The sequence below is a fragment of the Odocoileus virginianus genome, chromosome 32, assembly GCF_023699985.2.
Source record: "Odocoileus virginianus isolate 20LAN1187 ecotype Illinois chromosome 32, Ovbor_1.2, whole genome shotgun sequence".
NCBI lineage: Eukaryota > Metazoa > Chordata > Mammalia > Artiodactyla > Cervidae > Odocoileus > Odocoileus virginianus.
The window spans coordinates 20,015,198-20,036,288 of record NC_069705.1 but is presented as its reverse complement, the minus strand read 5'-3'; the positions used below and the strand labels follow the sequence as shown (position 1 = coordinate 20,036,288).

General features: G+C 39.5%; 1 protein-coding gene across 1 annotated transcript in view; it reads left to right on the top strand.

Moving 5' to 3' along the window:
* LONRF1 (LON peptidase N-terminal domain and ring finger 1) overlaps positions 1–11,524 on the top strand; it is a 45,806-nt gene extending 34,282 nt beyond the window's left edge. The window contains exons 9-12 of the mRNA XM_070459954.1: positions 1,757–1,915; positions 2,029–2,191; positions 6,922–7,074; positions 9,439–11,524. Coding sequence (XP_070316055.1) covers positions 1,757–1,915; positions 2,029–2,191; positions 6,922–7,074; positions 9,439–9,597 — 634 coding nt within the window. The 3' untranslated portion in view covers positions 9,598–11,524. The remainder of the gene's footprint in view (positions 1–1,756; positions 1,916–2,028; positions 2,192–6,921; positions 7,075–9,438) is intronic.
* The last annotated feature ends 9,567 nt before the right edge of the window (positions 11,525–21,091 follow it).

The window sequence follows — 21,091 nt, the reverse complement described above, 5'->3', positions numbered from 1 at the left end:
CACCCTTTTCTCTTCCTTCCGTGACTTGACCTCTTTCACCATTTTCTTCAGTCTCCAAGTTTCTTTACTGGGTTTCTAATTTCTTTTTAATTAACTGGACAGTGAAGACCAGAAGTGTAATTTTTACATGCTGTTTCTAGTTTTTTAAATATAAATTAAAACATTTATTTCTCACTAAGAAGTAACTGTGCTTCACAGACTTTTTGTTTTTAGTATGTGTCCACCAAATGTTGTCATCGAGTCAGTGGCCTTCAGTATAAGAAAGGTTTCTATCTTTATAGAAGTTGATAGTGGTTGATAGTGGTCTGTCTTCTGATGGAACTGATATTTTACTGTGCCTTTGTGATAGAAAATATTCTAATGTGTGGAATATACACCTTTTGGACCAACACTGCAAAAAGCTGGATACAAGAAAGTTTCAGATATACTTTTGAAATACTTAAACATAATGACAGGACCAGACGCCCCACAAAGAGTGGAATTTATGAATGACAGGAGTAGTGATGCAAGGAAAGCTGGGTGTGATGGAGAGAAGCCTCAGGAATCTTGCTGTGTACTAACTGGGCTATTTTCTTAAGAGTAGCTCATTCTCTGGTACTTATAAGTTTTGCTAATTAAAAGATATACTGGGTTGTGTTTTTCCTCCCCAGTTTTTATGTTCATAAGAGTTGTTAGTGTTGGTAAAACACACAGTTTTAAAAGTAGAGGAATTAGGACTTGTATATTAAATGTGTATTACATATAGACTTCACATTGTGGTCTTTTTGAAGAAAGAGTAGAAAATATTAGTTGGGGGTGGGGGAGGGAGAGCCATAATCTGTAACTCAAAGGTAATCACCTCTGGCATTTTGGCATATATCCTTCCCAATTTTAATATATATAAATACATTAGAAACAAAGATGGGATTATTTTACTCCTATTATTCAATACCTTCCTTTTCTCATTAATCTAAAGTCTAAATATAGTATCTCATTTTATGGTTACATCATAATTTATTTTCCTGGTTGCCTCTTTTTTGCTTCTAAGTTTTGGCTACTATACACATTGAACATTCTTAACAATACTTGCAGGAAAAAGTACACCTGTTGGTTCAAAGGATATGAATATTTTAAAAAATTTTTGATGTATATAGCCAAATTCTTCTTCAGTATGGTTGTACTGTTTCAAACTGCCCCCGTCAGCTGCCAGTTTTTCCCCTTACCCTTGCCAAAGGGTTTCTTTAGATTAATGGGAAACTGAGCGCTGCCTTTATCCTTCATATTTCCTGCCAATCTGGGAATTAAAATGTATCATTTTAATTATCTGGAAAAAATTTTATGCCATTGAATTACCTGCTTTTGTTAGTGAGAAAATATGTTAGTGACTAAAAATTTTTAAAGATGTGGTTTTTGTCCTTTGCAGGAGCTCACTTATTATTATCTAAGAGTGTTTTATGGATAATGTGTCATGTTACACATATTTTAAACAGATTTTTAATATAAAATAGTTATAATCAGTTGCTTTTTTTAAATAAAAGTACATAGCTCTAAGTGATAACTTTATAAATTCAAATTTACTTGTAAGAGGATTACAACCAGTTTTAGGATTAATATTGTATCAACATAAGCTTAAATGAAGGGGATGCTGATTCTTATTCCTGCCAAGAATAAAAATTACCTGCTTTTAGAGTAAATTTTTGTTTTCTATTACTTATTGAAAGTTTCGCTCATTTTTGTTGTATCTTCTGATATATAATAATGCAATTTTCTTCTTCAGCTTGACCAAGAATGTTCCAATATTTGTTTGCACTATGGCCTATCCCACTGTGCCTTGCCCTCTTCATGTATTTGAGCCAAGATACAGATTGATGATTCGAAGAAGTATACAGACTGGAACTAAACAGTTTGGGATGTGCGTCAGTGATACACAGAATAGGTATGCTTTTTGTCTAAATGTTTTTATTGATTCTTGAATTGTCTGTGAATATTGCTGAGCACGGGCGTGCTTGTGGCTTGAACTTTGGGTACTAACTGGAGTTTTTCTTCTAGTTTTGCAGATTATGGTTGTATGCTACAAATTAGAAATGTACATTTCTTGCCTGATGGAAGGTCTGTGGTTGATACCGTTGGAGGAAAGCGGTTTAGGGTTTTAAAAAGAGGAATGAAAGATGGATATTGCACTGCAGACATTGAATACCTGGAAGATATTAAGGTATTAAAACCTACCCTTTTTCAGCATTGGTGTACTCTGTCCTAGGCATTGTACAGGCCTGCAGTTTTCTAGGCACGTTAACCAGTTTTTCCTGTGAGAGACCCTCATCAGTACTTAGGCAAATTAGCTCCGTTACCTTTTTCTCATTTTTTTTTAACTTTTTATTTTATGATGGAGGATAGCTGATGAACAATGTTGTGACAGTTTCAGGTGGACCTTCATATCATCTTGCTCTTAATCACTGTGAGTTACAAGAGAACTTGGGAGACCATAACCTAGACTTTGTTCATTTCTACTGCCTTGACACCCACCACCGTGCCTAGAATGTAGTCACATGTGTAGCTGAATGGTAGTTACTTAACAAAAGCAGAGTGTTGAATGGAACTTCCAACCTAACTTATGAAACCTGCTAATTTCTGCCCTTTTAAATTAATTGGCAGTCAAAGCTGATACAGTCAGCAGTAGATTGAACTTTGATGTAAAGGTAAACATGAAATCCTTGAATGGTTCTACATATTAAGATATGCCTAAGATAACCTCAGTGATAACATACAGACAAACTCTATAGAGCGTCACAGATACAGCACTGTCAGTATAATTATAGGTGATATCTTACCTGGGGAGGGTTAGTGTGATAATTTTCTTGAATAGGGTTAATGCTACCCTTTTGATATTTCTAGTACCTACTTTAGCATCTGCAGTTAGTTTAGGTACCAGAAAAATGATTTGAGATATTATAAGTATCAAAGGCAATTTTCTTTGGAAGGGCATTAGAAAATTATAAAAATCAGAAAATCTTGTAATATCAGTTGTTCATTGATCTGCTTGATCGTCCCAAGCAGTATTTACTGAGTGTTAGCATTGGGCATTTCTACAAACAGTAGCTCACTGAATTTTCAAAAGTCAGATAGCAGGTAAGGAAAGTAGGATTCAGGAGTATTAATTATTAATAATTTGCCAAGATGATAATTTAAAGCCAGCTTTCTAGCTTCAAGTGCTGTGTTTTATCATTGCACTCTTGATAAGCTTCTCTGCTGATGAACTTCATTAAATCTGATACTGCCTATCCTATTTTATTATAAAGATGCTATGGGAAAACTTTGTGCAGTGAGCTAGAGGTATTGAGTTGGAATTTTGAGTTGATTGATATAGTCTGTGCCTTAGCATATTTGATTAATGGACTCATTTCCTAAAGGTGATATTCTTTGTAAAACTAATTTACATCTCCATATATTGTATTTGCTGACAAAATTCCTTGACCATATATGTATATGAAATACAAATATGACAGTATGATAGAATATTGAAAGTGTTAGCGATTTGATGTTTAGAAAACAGACATTCCTAAAACTACAACATACAGAATTCAAATAATTTTTCTTCATCTTAGTGCTTCATCTGTGTAATGATTTCTTGTTCATTCTGGGAAAGCTCAAATTTGTTTTTTATATCAAGGCTATTTTTTCCCTTGGTGTTGTACTTCTGTTTTCTTTCAATAACATTTTAGATTTTGTTATTGCAAGGAAATTCCATAACTTTAAAACTTCTGCCAGCTTTTTAGCTCCTTTTTCTAACCAAAACTCATGATTTTTATCATTCCTTGTTTACCAAAGTTCATGGTTTGGTCCCTTGAATTTTATAAGGCTGGAAACTAGATACTTTTTTCTTTTGTAATAGTTTTAACAAGTAACATGTTTATTTTTTTAATCAAGATTTTAAAAATTGAAGTATAGTTGATTTACAGTGTTAATTTCTGCTGAACAGTGATTTATACATAAAATATTAAAAATTTAAATATTTTCCATTTTTATTATAGAATACTGAGCATAATTCTCTGTGCTATATAGCAGGACCTTGTTTATCCATTCTGTATATAAAAGCTTGTATGTACTAACCCCTGCTAACCTCTCCCTGGGCAATGACCAGTGTATTCTCTGTATCCATGGTTCTGTTCCATAGGTTCATTTGTGTCACTCTGAATTCCACATGTAAGTGATATCATATGGTATTTGTCTCTCTCTTTCTGCCTTACTTCACTTTACTGTAGTTGCAGCCATGTTGCTACATATGGCATTTTTAAGTTTTTTATGGCTGAGTAGTGTGTATGTACCACTTTTTTTTAACTTTTCATTTTATTTTGGAGTATAGCCAATTAACAGTATTGTGATAGTTTCAAGTGGACAGCAATGGGAATCAGCCATAGCTATATATACCCATTTCCCCTCAAACACCCTTCACATTCAGGCTGCCACATAATATTGAGTAGATTTCCCTGTGCTATACAATAGGAAGACCTTGTTGGTTATACATCAGCAGTGTTCAGCACATCTTTATCCATTCATTGTTTCCTTGTCGTGGCTATTGTCAACAGTGCTGCTTGAACAGAGGGGTGCGTGTATCTTTTTGAATTATAGTTTTATCAGGAGGTATGCCCAGAAGTAGGATTGCTGGATCATACGGTAATTCTATTTTTAGTTTTCTGAGAAACCTCCATACAGTTTGCCATAGTAGCAGGAACTTAACGTTCCCACCTGTAATGAAGGAGGGTTCCCTTTTCTTTACAGACTTTTAATGACGGTCATTCTGGCCAGTGTGAGGTGGTACTTCATTGTAGTTTTGATTTGCATTTCTCTAATAATTAGCAATGATGAGTGTCTTTTTATTTCTGTTGCCTTGGGAGACTGACTTAAGAACACCTAGGGGAACGTTTTGCCTATGACCTCCTTCTAGGAAATTTTATGGTGTCATGTTTTAGGTTTAAATCTTTAAGGCATTTTGAGTTTATTTTTCTGTATGGTGAGAGGGTATGTGGCTGTCCAACTTTTCCAATACCCCTTGCTTCCTTTATCAAAGATTGACTGATTATAGGTTTCTGGGTTTACTTCTGGGCTCTCCATTTCTATTCCATTGATCCATATGTCTGCTTTTGTACCAATACCCCTTCAGTGGCATTAAGCACATTCACATTGTTGTGAAAAAGCAGATGCTTTTTCATCTTTGGTTTTATTTTTCATCTCAAGTTGTTAAAAAATAAAGTTACATTCTTTTGTCTCTTGTGTACTATAGTCTTACCTTTTATATATCAGGATGTTTTTTAGACTCTGTTTTTATACTGAGTCATCTTTGAGATATGAAAGGCAGACTAAGGCAGTATTTGTTCAGATGAATTATGTATGTGAAATATAGTGCTCTCTGGCACAAAGCAAGTGGGATAGGCGTGTGTGTTAAAGAAATCAATATGAGATGGATGAGTTAATGCTCAATCTTCCCACCTGTGTTTTATGTGCCTAGTCTTTTGGATCTTAGGCTGGAAGGCCAAAGCATTTAATTTTGTATTTGTAGTTTGATGAACCAGTAATCCAAAGGGCATACAGAGAGGTAGGACTTTACAGCAGAATTTCATCATTGCATAATGTATTCCCTATCTTTTGATATTCTGGCTTTATTATGCTAAGTTATTGCGTGTTTTGTTTTGGTTTTTTGACCCAGCTCCCTGCTAAAAGTTGTAATTACGCTTTTCCTCTGTCCTCTTCCTACTTTTGCCACAGCAGACCTACACCTGAGACCTCCCCCCCAATCTTTCCTTTCATTGTAGTAACTGTATTCTTCTGCTTTTTTGTTCCACTGCTTTCAAAGGTCCTTGATCCATAGAGATGAGTTCCCAGTCCCTGTAGACCTTTATCTGAGAACTCATTCTCCCATCTTACCCCTCCGAGCTAGGGGCTGTTAGTTGGGTTCTGCAGTGTTGTACTGCTAACTCAGCAAGGCCAGGTTAGCGGTGCTAGGAGGTCAGGCCTTGCTGTCTTTTTTTAGTCTGGCCTATTGGTGGTGTGTGAGGTTTACAGTGTTCATAAGAATAATACTGAGCATATGCCCGGAGAAAAACATGGTCTGAAAGGATACATACACCCCAGTGTTCACTGCATCATTGTTCACAATAGCCAAGACATGGAAGCAACTTAAATGCCCATCAACAGAGAAGTGGCACATATCTACAATGGAATATTACATAGCCATTAAAAAGTAGGAAATAATACCATTTGCAGCAACATGGATAGACCGAGATTTTCTTACTCAGTGAAGTCAGTCAGACAGAGAAGTATCATATGACATCCCTTGTATGTGGAATCTAAAAAGAAATGAGATGAATGAACTTCCGGTTTCCAGGGGAGGAAGAATGTGAGGGAAGAGATAGTTTGGGAGATTGAGATCGACATGTACGCTGTGGTTTATTTACAATGGATAACCAACAAAGACCTCCTGTAGACCACAGGGAACTCTACTCAATGTGATGTGGCAACCTGGATGGGAGGGGAGTTTGGGGGAGAATGGATGTATGTACACCTATGACTGAGTCCCTTTGCTGTCCACCTGAAACTATCACAACATTGTTAATCAGCTATACTCCAATAACAAATGGGAAGTTTTTAAAAAATGACACTCAACAGAAAAAGAGACTCAGATGTATAGAACAGACTTGTGGACTCTGTGGGAGAAGGCGAGGGTGGGATGTTTCAAGAGAACAGCATCGAAACATGTATATTATCTAGGGTGAAACAGATCACCAGCCCAGGTTGGATGCATGAGACAAGTGCTCGGGCCTGGTGCACTGGGAAGACCCAGAGGGATCGGGTGGAGAGGGAGGTGGGAAATATTTTCCCCCCACTTCTATAACGTTGGTAGTGTGGATGGGAAGACTAAATACAGACATCTTACTGTTGTATTTCTAGGTTGAGAATGAAGATGAAATAGAGAACCTCCGGCAACTTCACGATTTGGTCTACTCTCAAGCCTGCAGCTGGTTTCAGAATTTAAGAGACAGATTTCGAAGCCAGATTCTTCAGCACTTTGGATCAATGCCTGGGCGGGAGGAGAACCTCCAGGTAGATGACTTTGATACTGTTTCCAAAAGTTTCACTGTGTGTAAACCTAAATTGGAAGATTTTTAAGTTTGTTCATCTTTAGAATTTTATTCAGCATTTCTTTTGTCTTGTCGTTAGACTCATGACTGTATATTTCTAGCACAGTGGTACCCACTGCATCTTATATAGGAAGAGAAAGGAAACAGGTGTGAGCTGAGATGTCTGTTAGGAGTGAGTGCCAGAGAAGGAGAAAGTCCCTCTAGTGAGGATTTTTCAGAAGGATACGGAGTCAAATGTGGGAGCTGGGAGGTCGGATCAAGATCCCACAGACACATCAAACTTACATCTACATACGGAACGATTCTTACAGAACACCTACTGAACGCTTGTGGAAAGACCTCAGACTTCCAAGAGGCAAGAAAATCTCCATATAACCAGGCAGGAAAGAAAAAAAAAGAGAAGGGAATTGGAATGGGACCTGCGCCCCTGGGAGGGTGTCGTGACGGAGGAACGGTTCCTGGGAGGTCCCTCAGTGGCAGGGAGACCAGCGGGGAAAAGAGGGCGCTTCAGAGGTCAGACCCTGCGGGGAGGACGGCGGGTGGCTGCCTGGGGAGAGCCTGAAGGGGCTGGGGTGTGGTGTCCGCTGCCGGAGGAGCACGGAAAGACGCCTGGCTGCCGGACAGGCAGGGCGCCCTTGCTGGGAGGCGCAGGACCACCACAGGAGCTTCTTTCAGGCAGCAGGGGGCTGACTACACGAGCTCCGGGGGTGTTAGCCGCGACCGCCGTCCCGGACTCCGGAGGTGGCCGCCAACCCCCGCCCTTCCAGAAGCATCCACGAGCCTGCACGCCCCCACTGAGGGGCAACGACCAGTCAGCCTGAGGAGAGAGGCAGCGGGCGTCCAAACCAAACAGTGCTCCAGCCAAAATCTATTAAACCCACACAAGCTGTGCAGGGGTGCTCCCACTTGTAAACAGCCGTCCGAGATTACAGTGCCTAGTTGTTTCTCCTAAACCCAGAGTAAGAGAAATGTAAGTAAAATGAAGATGCAGAGGAGGCACTCACAGTAAACAGATCCAAGCGAATTCCCTGAGACAACAATGAAATAGAGGCCTCTTCAGTCTAGTAGACACCAGGTTCAAAAAGGAGGCAGTGAAAATAACTGAAGGAATTAAGAAGGGCTATCAGCATAAATGCAGATTGTTCTAGAAAGTAACTAGAAACTAGAAAGAGCTGAGAAAAATTAGAAAACTCATTTGCTGAGATGAAAGCTAAGCTGAAGGCAGTGAAGAGCAGAGTGAATCATGAAGCGAGAATACAAAAAGAATAAGTGTTCTGGAAGACAGAATAATGGAAATTACCCAATCAAAACAGCAGACAGGAAACCAAATGGGAAAAAAAAGCAATATAAGATACCTATGGGGTAAAATTAAGTGGGCCAATCTATGCATTATAGGGATTTCAGGCGGGAATGAAAGAGCAAAGGGGATCAAAAATGTATTTGAAGAAATTATGACTGAAAACTTTCCAAATCTAAAGAAGGAAACACATCTCCAGGTACAGGAAGCACAGAGGATCCCAAACAAACCTACACCAAGACATGTTATAATTAAAATGGCAAAACTGTAAGGATTCTAAAGGTAACAAGAGGAAACGCCCCCCCTCCATTTGGCTATCAACTGATATCTCTACAGAAATACTGCAGGCCAGAAAGGAGTGGCGAGATACATTCGAAGCCCTGAAAGGAAGAACCTGCAAGGTTACTCAACCCAGTACTGGGTATCCTACTGTATACTCGACCCAGTAAGATTATCATTTAGAATAGAATGAAAGACAATTTCTCAGAAAAGTAAAAAGAATACAGCAATTACTAAACCTATCCTAAAAGAAATAGTGAAAAGTCTTCTCTGAATAGACATCCAAAAAAAAAAAAAAAAAAGAGTTCATTCTCTTCAATTGCACATAGCAGGGCACAGAACTAACCTCTTTCAACAAATAAGAGTATAGAAATCAACTACAAGAAAAGAAGTGAGAATGATTAAATAGAGACTGAACAGTATGCTACTAAAAAACCAATCGGTCAGTGAGGAAATCAAAAGTACTACCTCACACAGGTCAGAATGGCCATCATTTAAAAAGGCCACAAATAACAAATGCTGGAGAGAGAGTGGAGAAAAGGGAATGTTGGTGGGAATGTAATAGTTGCTACAGCCACGATGGAAACCAGTAGGGAGATTTTATTTAGAAAGAGAATCTGAATGGAAAAAAGAAAGAAAGAGAATCTGACACTGTGAACTGCTCAATCCAGATTAGCTTGGTGGTGGTATGTTGCTGTTGGGCCTACATAACTACTTGTTTTGTTAACATAAAATGTGGGTTCTTCTTAGGCAATCCCTAATGGACCGGCCTGGTGTTGGTGGCTTCTTGCTGTCCTTCCTGTTGACCCCCGCTATCAGCTGTCGGTTTTGTCCATGAAGTCTTTGAAAGAACGGTTGACAAAGATACAACATATACTGACTTATTTTTCCAGAGACCAATCTAAGTAACCAACTGCTTGGATCCTCCTCTAAAATTACCCTAATCTGGCTGGGGTGACGGCCAGGTTGTCCGCTGCCTTTGCACATCCAGTGCTGGTTTAAGAAATGTAAGGAAACTGTTCTTTTTTTTTCCCTTCAACCTCCTGAGTCATGTGGTTCTGCAAATGAATACCTTCAACTAGGATTTAGACCACTAAGAACTTGCACAGAAAAACACACACCGAATGTGTGTTAAACCTCTACATTGTGATGAAGTTGCACTATGTACCATACTCTAAATGAAATGAGAACTGTGTGTGTGTATGTGGGGTGGGTGCGTGCGTGTGTGTGTCTCTGCACGTGTGAGTAGTATGAGTGCATTTTCTCTGGCTTTAAAATTTTAAAAGAAAAAAAAAAAAAAAGCCATAGAGAGCAGTACTTGCCGAGGGTCATTTATTGCCCAAGTTTACAACAGTAGCGATACAAGTTTTTGCAAATTGAATTTGCCTCAGATTTCTCTGTCCTAATGCTTACTTTGCACAAGTATTTAAGCTATGGTATTGAGTATCACTCTTTGTCGGAAATACCGCTCTTGCTGAACCGTCTTGACCATTGACTATGACACAGTTTCTTATTTATGTAAATACTTGCATCCCAACAGCCGACGGGCATCGGATGCAGAACCTAGAGCCAGTTTTCAGGAACAACTGCAAACCTGACTTGGTACTGTGCATCTATTCATAAAACACTTAAAACTGTGAAAATATGGTTTACACTTAACTGTACATAAAGGTAAATGGAAAACTCAGTTCAGTACCAGTTCATTTGTACATTTTAGGGGGGGGCTTTTCACATTAACTGCCCATCTGTGTAATTTATAGTTTGACATGATGTGTTTGTTTAAAAAAATTACATAGTATAAACCCATTAAGGATCTGAGGGAAGAGAAGAAGCTTAATGTAGAACTAAGCTTTTAAAGTATGTTTTTTTTTTTTTTTAATCCTGGTCTTGGTGCAAATGTTAGTTATGCCTTATTCATATCACAGTTAGGTCACTATGCTGTGACATGGTCTGTATTCATGCTGCCCTAGATACTTTTGTAATTATTTGTTGCAGACTTGTGACTGTCCCTCTTAACTTTCTTTTATGTAAGTAATTTGTAAAAAGTTTCTTAAAAATTTTGCTTTTGCTTATTTAATTTTGAATAAAAGCTAAATTCATAATACTTTTTTCTTAATTATTAGGTCAATGTCAAAAAAAGAACATGAGTTTTCTTTACTGTTTTTGTGTTATGAGATGTAAATAATACAGCTTTCAAAATATTTTTGAAATACTTTTTTTTGGTCATCTTTTGACCAAAGAGTGAAGTGTCTTAAGGAAGCGCTAGTCCCATCCTCTAAAACACATTGTGCAACCTCTTAAAAGATCTGTCCCTAGTTGCTATATTATGCAGGGAGCTCAACCTGGTGCTTTGTGACAGTCTAGAGGGTGGGAGGGAGGTTCAAGAGGGACAGGACACATGTATACCTTTGGTTGATTCATATTGATGTATGGCAGAAATGAGCACGACATTGTAAAATGATTATCCTATCCTCCAATTAAAAATAATTTTAAAAAATATCTATGTCCCTTAAGGATAAAGATAAGACTCTTACTGACTCCTCTAGACTTAACAGTTTTAACTCCTTTGGTCCCCAGTTTCTCAGCTAGAATTTTTCAAATATAAATAAGTCATCTTAATATCAAATGTTTTTATTTTTCAAAAAGGCAGAAATGACTGCCTAGATAGAGGGCCACCCTTTGTCCCCACAATTATGCTACTCAAGAATCTTGAATAGTTGTACAGAAAATGTTCAAAGAATGAGCAATTTCCCAAAAGTACCATGTGAATAGTTTCTGAAGCATTAGATTGAACTTTCTTGTAATAAACTATCTAATGTCTGTTAAATAACTTAAATAGTGTCTGGGTGGTATCAATGAAGAGTTTACCTATACAGTTCTCAAATTATGTATCACATGGCAGTAGGAGTTGCCTGGTGTTAGATCTCCATCTGTGGTATGTTTCTGCAGCGTGTCCCCACACACACAGCAGCAGTACATGGTCTCTGTCTATATACACATGCTTTCTAATGGAAATTCACGGGTTTTATTTATCATTGACCCTGGTTTTCTGGTAAATGATCTCTGATAGTTACTATGTCTATAGATTTTTTTTTTTAATCTTTGGAAATCTTTTTCCTCCTATAATTCCCATTCAGTTTATCAGAAAAAAAAAAAAAAAGCAGAAGAATCTGACATATTTTCTTTTGTCACTTTAAGTGACTAAGCTCTGTCATGAATTCCGTATTTCAAGCCAAGGTAGCTGGTTGTTGTGCTTCCCTTCTTAAACACCTGTCTCTACATGTGCAGTTTTATTCCTCAAGGTCAATTTGATGCCTTCACTCAGCTAGAACCCTCAATCCATAACACTTTCCTTACACTTTACTTAGAGCATTTATGGGGGATACCTGAATTAAATACATAAAGCCTCTTTTGCATATTGAGACTAATGTCTAGCAGTTTAGACAGACTTAATCTCCAAGACATAGGTTGACCACTCAACAGAGTTGAAATAAATGCCAATTAAAAAAGGAAGTTGGATAAAGATGGTTAGATTGAGAAAGTACCTTTGTCTTGTTTTCCTCCCCAAGTCCAAAACAGTGACAGTAAAGAAAATGAAATATAATAGCGCGGCAAAACCAGAGTCAGTGTTTTCTGGGGGAATTTCTGAGATTTGGAAACAGGATCTGATATAGAAGACCAGAGGAGAACATAGCTTTATAGAAATGGAGCACTACAGGGGAGCCCCAGACTGGTAGAGAATCTCGGGCAGATTCTTGGGGAGAGGGCTGGATAGTCTGGCCTGTCCCCACTTGGCCTAGGCAGCAGGCAGCAACAGCAGCTGTTCTCAGGCCAGAGCACTGAATGTGGGCGTTGGGCCAGAGAAGACCACGAAACCATAAATAGCCACAGATCCCCCATGGGGTGGCGAGCCCGCAGGCACAGACAGCAAGCTACCAAGCTCCCTCACGTAGGCTGTGTTCCAGCCTTCTCCACGGTCAGCAGAAGCAGGCTGCCTGGGACTGAACCAGCGAAGCCACAGGAAGGAACAAAGGCGAGCAGCCAGCCAGCTCCTACGAATTTGCGGAAAAACACTCTAAACAAAGCGACAAATCCAGTGCCCTTTGATTGGAGGACGTGCAATTCCAAAAACTACCTGGGGATCTAAAATATGTTCCTCAGACAGTCCTTGGCAACCAGTGAATGGGTCATAAAAATAAGCAGATGAGTTAAACAGAAGAATGAATTCAGACAGGATGAAGGGATGAGGCGGAGGGTGGGTTGGGGTCCTTTCCAGAACACAGTGCAGAGGTGGGCAGAGGCAGTGAAGGTGCTCAGTTGTGTTCAACTCTTTGTGACCCCATGGACTGTAGCCTGCCAGGCTCCTCTGTCCATGGGATTCTCCAGGCGAGAGTACTGAGAGAGGTGCCGTTTCCTCCTACAGGGGATCTTCCTGACCCAGGGATGAAACCTGCGTCTCCTGCAATAGCAGGTGGATTCTTTACCACTGGCACCACCTGGAAGCCTAGTTTTTTGAATCAGTGAGTGAATCATAAAAATAAACTAAGCAGGTGAGTTAAACAGAAGAATGAATTCAGACAGAGGATGAAGGGATGAGGTGGAGGGTGGGTTGGGGTCCTTTCCAAAACACAGTGCAGAGGTCAACAGAGCAAAGTAGGAGGGAAAGATCAAGATGTGGCAGAGAGATTCTAAGTTTTCACGTCCATCTGTACAACTTTAAGAAGAGCAGAGAAGAAACAAGTAATTGACTCGAGAGTAATAAAATAACCTATGGGCTTTCTTGGGGAATGGAGTTCATCCATTTAAATAGGACAGTAATGCAAACTTAGGTGACTAAGAACAGACAAAATAGCAATAACTCAAATTGGCTCATCGATCCATAGGGAGATGACCAGCTCAATGAGATGAATTTTCTTCCTAAGCCAACATGTAAATGCCAACATTTTTTTTAAAGAGAAGACATTTATGACCAGCTTAATAAATGAGTTCTCTTAGAGACCTGCCTCCAAATAGTTTTTGGCTGTTCACCAAAAGTTAAATGTATCCTTGAGGAAATTTTTTGTGTCACGGTAGGATATTGAAAAGCTTATAGGCTTCATTTCAAAATGTGGTAGACACTCAACATTTAATCCTCAGAAAAGTCCTGTGAAGTAGTGTCCTTGTAAGGATGAAGAAACAGAAACACTAAGTAGTTAAGTAACTTGTCAAAGGATCACACAGCTAATGTATGGTAGAACTGACTAAACCCAGGCAGTCTGGCTCAACCTTAACCCCACCATCAAGTTCTGAGACATCAAAGAAGGTCTGAAAGTGACCGACGTGACTCTCTGACTTAGAGGCTTTCCACTCGGGGGAGGGGTGCATTTTACAGTAATGGCATTAGAACTTGTGTCTAAGCACCTCACCAAGATAGTGAGAGCCAGATCAGGCTCAGCCTTATATTTTGGGGAGCAGTGTAACAACACTAGTACTAACAACCTTTTTAGAAAGTAGTATTGCAGGGTATGTATATCACGGATCTTTAAAATGCTCTTAATCTTCAATCCTAAAGGAAATCAACCCTGACTATTCATCAGAACAGTTGATGCTGAAGCTCCAGTACTTTGGCCACCTGATTGATATGAAGAGCTGACTCATTGGAAAAGACCCTGATGCTGGGAAAGATGGAGGACAGGAGGATAAGGGGGTGACAGATGATGAGATGGTTGAAATAGCATCACCAACTCCATGGACATGTGTTTGGGCAAATCCTGGGAGACAGTGAAGGAATCCTGGCATATTGTAGTCCATGGGGTCTCAAAGAGTCAGACACAACGTAGCTACTGAAAAACAATCTTCAACCTAATGTTGGACTGTGGGGTCTTCTTATCCCACCTTATTTCAAGTAGCAGAGACCCAAATTAAAAACTCAGAACAATGGAAAAATCTCATATACTTATTTATCCCATGCTTATCATCTCTATTCTTTGAAATGCCTTTGTTGCTAAGTATTCAATGATTCCCAAATCTTAACCCATTTGATTTAACTGTAAACCAGAGTCACTGAAATTAGCCAAGATAAGTCTATGGACCCTTCCAAAAAGTGAAGAAGAGGAGGAAGGAAGGAGTGTGCATGTGAGATTCCTGAATTAAATTTTATCATCACTAACAAACTGAATATGAAGACAAGTAACAGTGTGGCAAGCTGCAAAAACAAATCACTGAACAGCAGAACATGCTAGAACACATCTAAGCAAGGACAACAAAGAAAAACAAAATGACAAGGTGAAAGGTTGTCATAACTCCTTGGGCAAGCCAGTGAGTGAAAGAAAAACATACTTCTAGTTCCGGGAGTGTTTCCACATCAGTGGAGTTAGAAGAGACTCAGGAATTACCTCCTGGATTCAAATGTTCAAGCCCAAGACAGGGTGGTAAGTGGCAAGTGAAAATAGACATGGCGATAACCAGGTCTCAGTGTGCAGCCTTTGATTGGCTTCCTCTGAAATACCAGAGCCCATACTAGGCACAGGCATGTATGTTGCTGCTGAAAGCCTAACGCAGACCCAATTTCTGTTCTTTTGTTAAGTGAGCTAGATTCTTACCTGGGCACTTCAATTTTTTAATAACTTCCCTGTTCTCTCAGTATGCACAATAGTTGAATTCTATTCAGAGTTTCAGTATTAGTATTTCATTATAAAGTTAAACTGTGCTATCAATGCACATATATATACACACATGCATCTTTCCATATGTACATTTTTCTTTTCCCTTTTTTGATAACTACATGTTTGTTAGCCCATTGATATTCTTTCATAGGTCTTTGATGCTCCATTGTACTTTCCCTTTCTTTCCTCTGTGTGTTTCAGCTGAGATCATTTGCTTTGATCTGTCTTGAAGTTTGGGCACTGGTTTGTGTTGAGGGGTTCACTAAGCTATTCCGTCACACTTGGGGTATTGGCATCCCTTTGTGGGGCTAAGCAGCCAGCAGGGGCCTTGAACGGACGCTAGCCCTCCCAGCAATTTGGAGTCACAAGTTCCTGACGTGACTGCTGATAAACAGTCTTTCCTGCCTCCTAGCTTTCTCCACTTGTGCCTAAGAGCCCCTGGAACTTACCTAAACCTTGCTGTTTATGGTTTGAATGAAATGACCCAGGCTTAGCCCAGGGCTTGCAAAGCACTGCGCCGGTGGACCATAATAACGGCACACGCCCCCGGTCCTCTGCTGCTGGCGCTCCGCCTGCCCCCGGCCTCAGCCTCTTCGCGTGGCCCCCGGAGGCTGCCGTGGACCTCCGCCAGGACCTGTGAGTCATCACCTTCTCCGGTTCACTTTCCCTTTCTGTCTCTATCAAATTACGGCTCATCCTTTGACTCAGTACCGAGGCTCTACTTAACAATTGTTAATTTAACAAAAATCACAAGTTTGCTGGAGGCTTTTTGTTCATGTTGGTGTTTTATGCTTTCCCAGCTGCTTGGGTTCATAGCAGTGGATGAGTTTTCAGTGCTTACCTACCTGGTGAATAAGAGGGTTTCTCTCTTATCCTGGGCTCCCTCGGTTGGAGACGCTCCACTCCATCATGAACTCTGAAGATGGTTCTTTTGGTTTAGTATGTAGAGGATAGATTTCTACTGTTTAAAGCCACTCAGTTCGTGATGGTACCACAATCTCAGGACATTAATACAGCATTCAATTCAGACTGACAAGAATTCTGATGCAAAAGCCATGTGGAAATGGGTCTGAAACTGGCTGAAAACTTCCTCTTTTAGACATAATTGATTCTAGTAACTAGAGTTGGGAAATTTGTAGGTAAAATTGCCAGAAATGAAGAAAGGAAGGGACTTGAAGATGAATCAACAGATGAGACTCAAAATAATTCTGCCTTGAAGACTCCAGAAGCACCTACTGGAAGATCCATTCAGAAGAGCCAGTGAACACGAGACACACAGACAAGAAAATCCTCCTCTCACTGTGGACAAAAGGGAACCCTCTCGCACTGCTGGTGGGGATGTAAACTGATACAGCCACTGTGGACAACAGTTAGGAGGTTCCTTAGAAACCTAAAAGTAGAACTACCATATGAGCCGGTAATCCCACTCCTGGGCACATCCCGAGAAAACCATTCGTTCAAAATGACACATGTGCCCCAGTGCTCACTGCAGCACTGTTTACAGTAGCCAAGACAGAGAAGCAACCTGAATGTCCATCAACAGAGGAATGGATAGAGAAGACGTGATACCTATACACAGTGGAATATTACTCGGCCCTTAAAAAGAATGAAATAATTGCATTTGCAGCAACATGGATGGACCGAGAGATTGTCATACTGAGTGAAGGAAGTAAGAGAGAAATGTCATACAGCACCCTTTAATTGCAGAATCTAAAAAGAAATGATTTCTGAAAAACAGAAAATAGACTCATGGACTTGGAGAATGAACATTGCCAGGGGGGAAGGGATAGTTACAGAGTTTGGGATAAACATGTAAACACTGCTATATTTAAAATGGATATCCAGGAAGGTCCTACTGTATGCCACAGGGAACTCAATGTTATGTGGCAGCCTGAATCAGAGGGGAATTTGGGCGAGAATGGATACGTGTGTATGTATGGCTGAGTCCCCTTGCTGTCCACCTGAAACTATCACAACATTGATAATCAGCTATATTCCAATATAAATTTTTTCCTTAATAGAAAAGGAGTGAAATTGGGTCATTTGTAGAGATGTGGATGGACCTAGAGTCTGTCATACAGGGTGAAATAGTCAGAAAGACAAATATTATATATTAATGCATATATGTGGGATCTAGAAAAATGAATGGTACAGATGAACCTTTTTCCAGGGCAGGAAAAGAGACACACACAGGTGCAGAGAACAGATGTGGACATTGGGGGAAGGGGAGGGTGAGTCAAAGTGGGAGGTTAGGATGACACGTGGACACTAAGGTGTAAAACAGCTGGAGGGAAGCTGCCGTGTGGCCCAGGGAGCTCAGCTTGCTGCTCTGTGACGACCTTGGAGGGTGGGAGGGGGACCCCAGAGAGAGGGGATGTGTATACATATAACTGATCCACTGCGTTATACAGCAGAACCTAAGACAACATTGCAAAGCAATTATACTCCAATTAAAAACAATAATAATTTTAAAAGAACAAGATGGAAGTTCCTTAAAAAAAAACAAAGAACTATCACATGATCCAGACATCCTATTCCTGCGCATATATCCATAGAAAATCATAATTCAGAAAGATACAGGCAAAGCCACAGTAATCAAAACAGTATGGTTCTGGCACACAAACAGAAATATAGATCAACAGAAGAAGACAGTCCAGAGATAAACCCACACACCTATAGTCACCTAATCTACGATAAAGGAGGCAAGACTACACAGTGGAGAAGAGAGTCTCTTCAGTAAGCGGTGCTGGGAAAACTGGACAGCTAAATGTAAAAGAATGAAATTAGAACATTCCCTAACACCATACACAATGGAGAACAGTATGGTGGTTCCTCAAAAACTAAAAACAGAGCCACCATATGATCCAGTAATCCCACTCCTGCACATATATCCAAAGAAAATCATAATTTGAAAAGATATGCACCTCAGTGTTCATTGCAGCACTATTTACAATAGCCAAGACATGGAAGCAACCTAAAAAGTCCATCAACAGAGAAATGGATAAAGATGTGTGTGTGTGAGTGCAACACTACTCGGTCATAAAAAAGAACAAAATACTGTCATTTGCAACAACACAGATGGACCTAGAGATTGGCATCTGGAGTGAAGTCAGAGAAAGACAAATGTGCTATCACTTATATGTTACATCTTAGAAAAAAGGGTACAAATGAACTTATTTACAAAACAGAAATAGAGTTACAGATGTAGAAAACAAATTTATGGTTACCAAATATAAATTTATGGTTGCCAAAGGGGAAAGGGGGCGATAAATTAGAAGTTTGGAATTAACATATACACACTACTATATATAAAACAGATAACTAAAAAGGAGCGACTGTACAGCCCAGAGAACTCTCCTCAGAACTCTGGAATGGCCTATATGGGACAAGAGTCTAAAAAAAGGGTGGTGATAGGTATACACGTAACTGATTCACTTTGCTATACACTTGAAACTAACACATTAACCATACTCCAATATAAAATAAAAATTAAAGTGTACACAGCAAAAATATAAAGCTTTAATGAACTATCACACCATGAAGATATCTGATTTAAGCAACAGAATAAAGCTAGTACTAAGAAATGCCTCTTGCTCTCCTTCCAAATTATTGCTACCTCACCTCCTCCCCAAATGTAACTACTACCTTGATTTCTAAACTGAAGTCGCTCAGTCATGTCTGACTCTTTGCAACCCTATGGACTGTAGCCTATGAGGCTCCTCCGTCCATGGGTTTTTCCAGGCAAGCATACTGGAGTGGGTTGCCATTTCCTTCTTCAGGAGATCTTCCTGACCCAGGGATTGAACCCTGGTCTCCCGCATTGTAGGCAGACCCTTTACCATCTGAACCACCAGCGAAGTTGATTTCTAAAACCACTGTTTTTGAATTTATATAAATGGAATCACATAATATTTATTCCTTGTGCTTGCCTTATTTCAATCATTATTATAGCTTTTTCATTTTCTTTGTCATACTATTTTATGAGCTTACCACAATTTTTAAATTTTTCTACTATTGATAGACATGGTTTATTTTCAGGTTTTTTTTTTTTTTTTTTTTTTGCTATTATGAGTCATGCATTTGTGTATGTATCTTAATGAAGACAAACACGCTGGGGAGGTTAAAAAAGGCTGTGAAGCTAAGTGTGCTAGAATCACTTTCAACTGCTAGGAAAACCCAAGGATTGGCTGGCCTTGGGTTTTGTGCCATTTTGTTGTATTAAATTAATGGAATACTGTTTTGCAATGTAACCCAGGATTAGGAAGGAAGCAAATGTTTTTCAGTTATCCTGTAGGCACGGGCAAGTCTGAGAGATGTCTGACTTTACCTACGTGGGGTCAACCTACGATTTGGAGTGAGGTAAATATGCATAAACTCTGCATGTTTTGATTGTTAACCTAATACCTACAATCTTAACTGTGAGTTTAGAATTTAGATACGGGGATCTTCAGATTGAAACACAATGCCAGCTTTTCTTAATCAAGGAGAAAACAATTTCTTAGCAAGGTAAAATTTCCTGATCTGTTAATAAAGATGTGTCAAGGAACACCTGTACTCCACTTCTGCATGGGATAATCTGGTAATTTGTTAAATATCCTGAATTTCTAAAAATTTCTGTCTAGATTGTTAACTCAAATCTCTTCCCTTTGTAGAGACACATAAGCTTCCCCTGGTGGCCAAGAAGATAACTGCAATCTGAGATGTCATGGTTTTAGGAAAGGCTGACTATTTTCCTGCACAGTCCTGTGGGGGGGAAATGAAAGAAATAGGGGGACTTGCTTGTAAATATCAAAGCTCGCACCTCCTTTCCTACCTCACAGTGATTACCAGAAAGACTTGCAAATGCAGCAAAGAATACTGCCCAAACCTTAAAAGCAAGGGTTAGGCTGACTGCTCACCATATAGACTTAGATAATTGTTTTTGGTGGCTTGGTTTGAATGTAATTACAAATATATAACACATTTTTATATGAAAATTAAGTAATACATATAATAAGCAACAAACAAAATTTCCTCATCATTTCTTCCTTGCATTCGAATTTTCCAGCTCCGTAAGGGCTCTGTTCACTGTTTGGACATGTTTTTAGATAGGAGAAGCTTGCTGGAGGTTTTTTCAAGCTAAATTAGAAGAAAATTGGCAAAAAACAACAACAATGTAGCAGGAAGCTCCATCTGTCACATTTCCTCATTTGTAGAAATAAGTCTCAATTAAGAAATCTAAAAATTCCACTCATGAGCTTTCAAAGATTCAAAATTTGTAACAATTGACACTAACATATGAATAAATGCCAAATCTCAAACTTCATGCTGTCTATTAAAACGATACCACATAAAGACTATCTGCAGTGAATTTTCACCCTCACCACAATCTTTTATCAGTTTATCTCCCACTTGGTTGCCTTTTCTCCCTGTTGGTGTTGAAATATGAAAAAGGGACAATGAGTCCACTGTCAAATCAAACTTTTTAACAGTAAGTCACTCAGTTGTGTCCAACTCTTTATGACCTCATGGACTGTAACCCACCAGGCTCCTCTGTCCATGGAATTCTCCAGGCTGTGGGTTGCCATTCCCTTCTTCAGGGGACCTTCCGGACACAGGGGTCAAACCCAGGTCTCTTGAATGGGAGACAGATTCTTTACCGTTTGAGCCATGAGGACTCTGGTCCTAAAGATATATGCATCTCTGTAAGCTAGCCAAACCACACAGATACCCCCTTGGACTATGTTAGACTACTGACTAGATCCTGGTTTTAGGCTGAG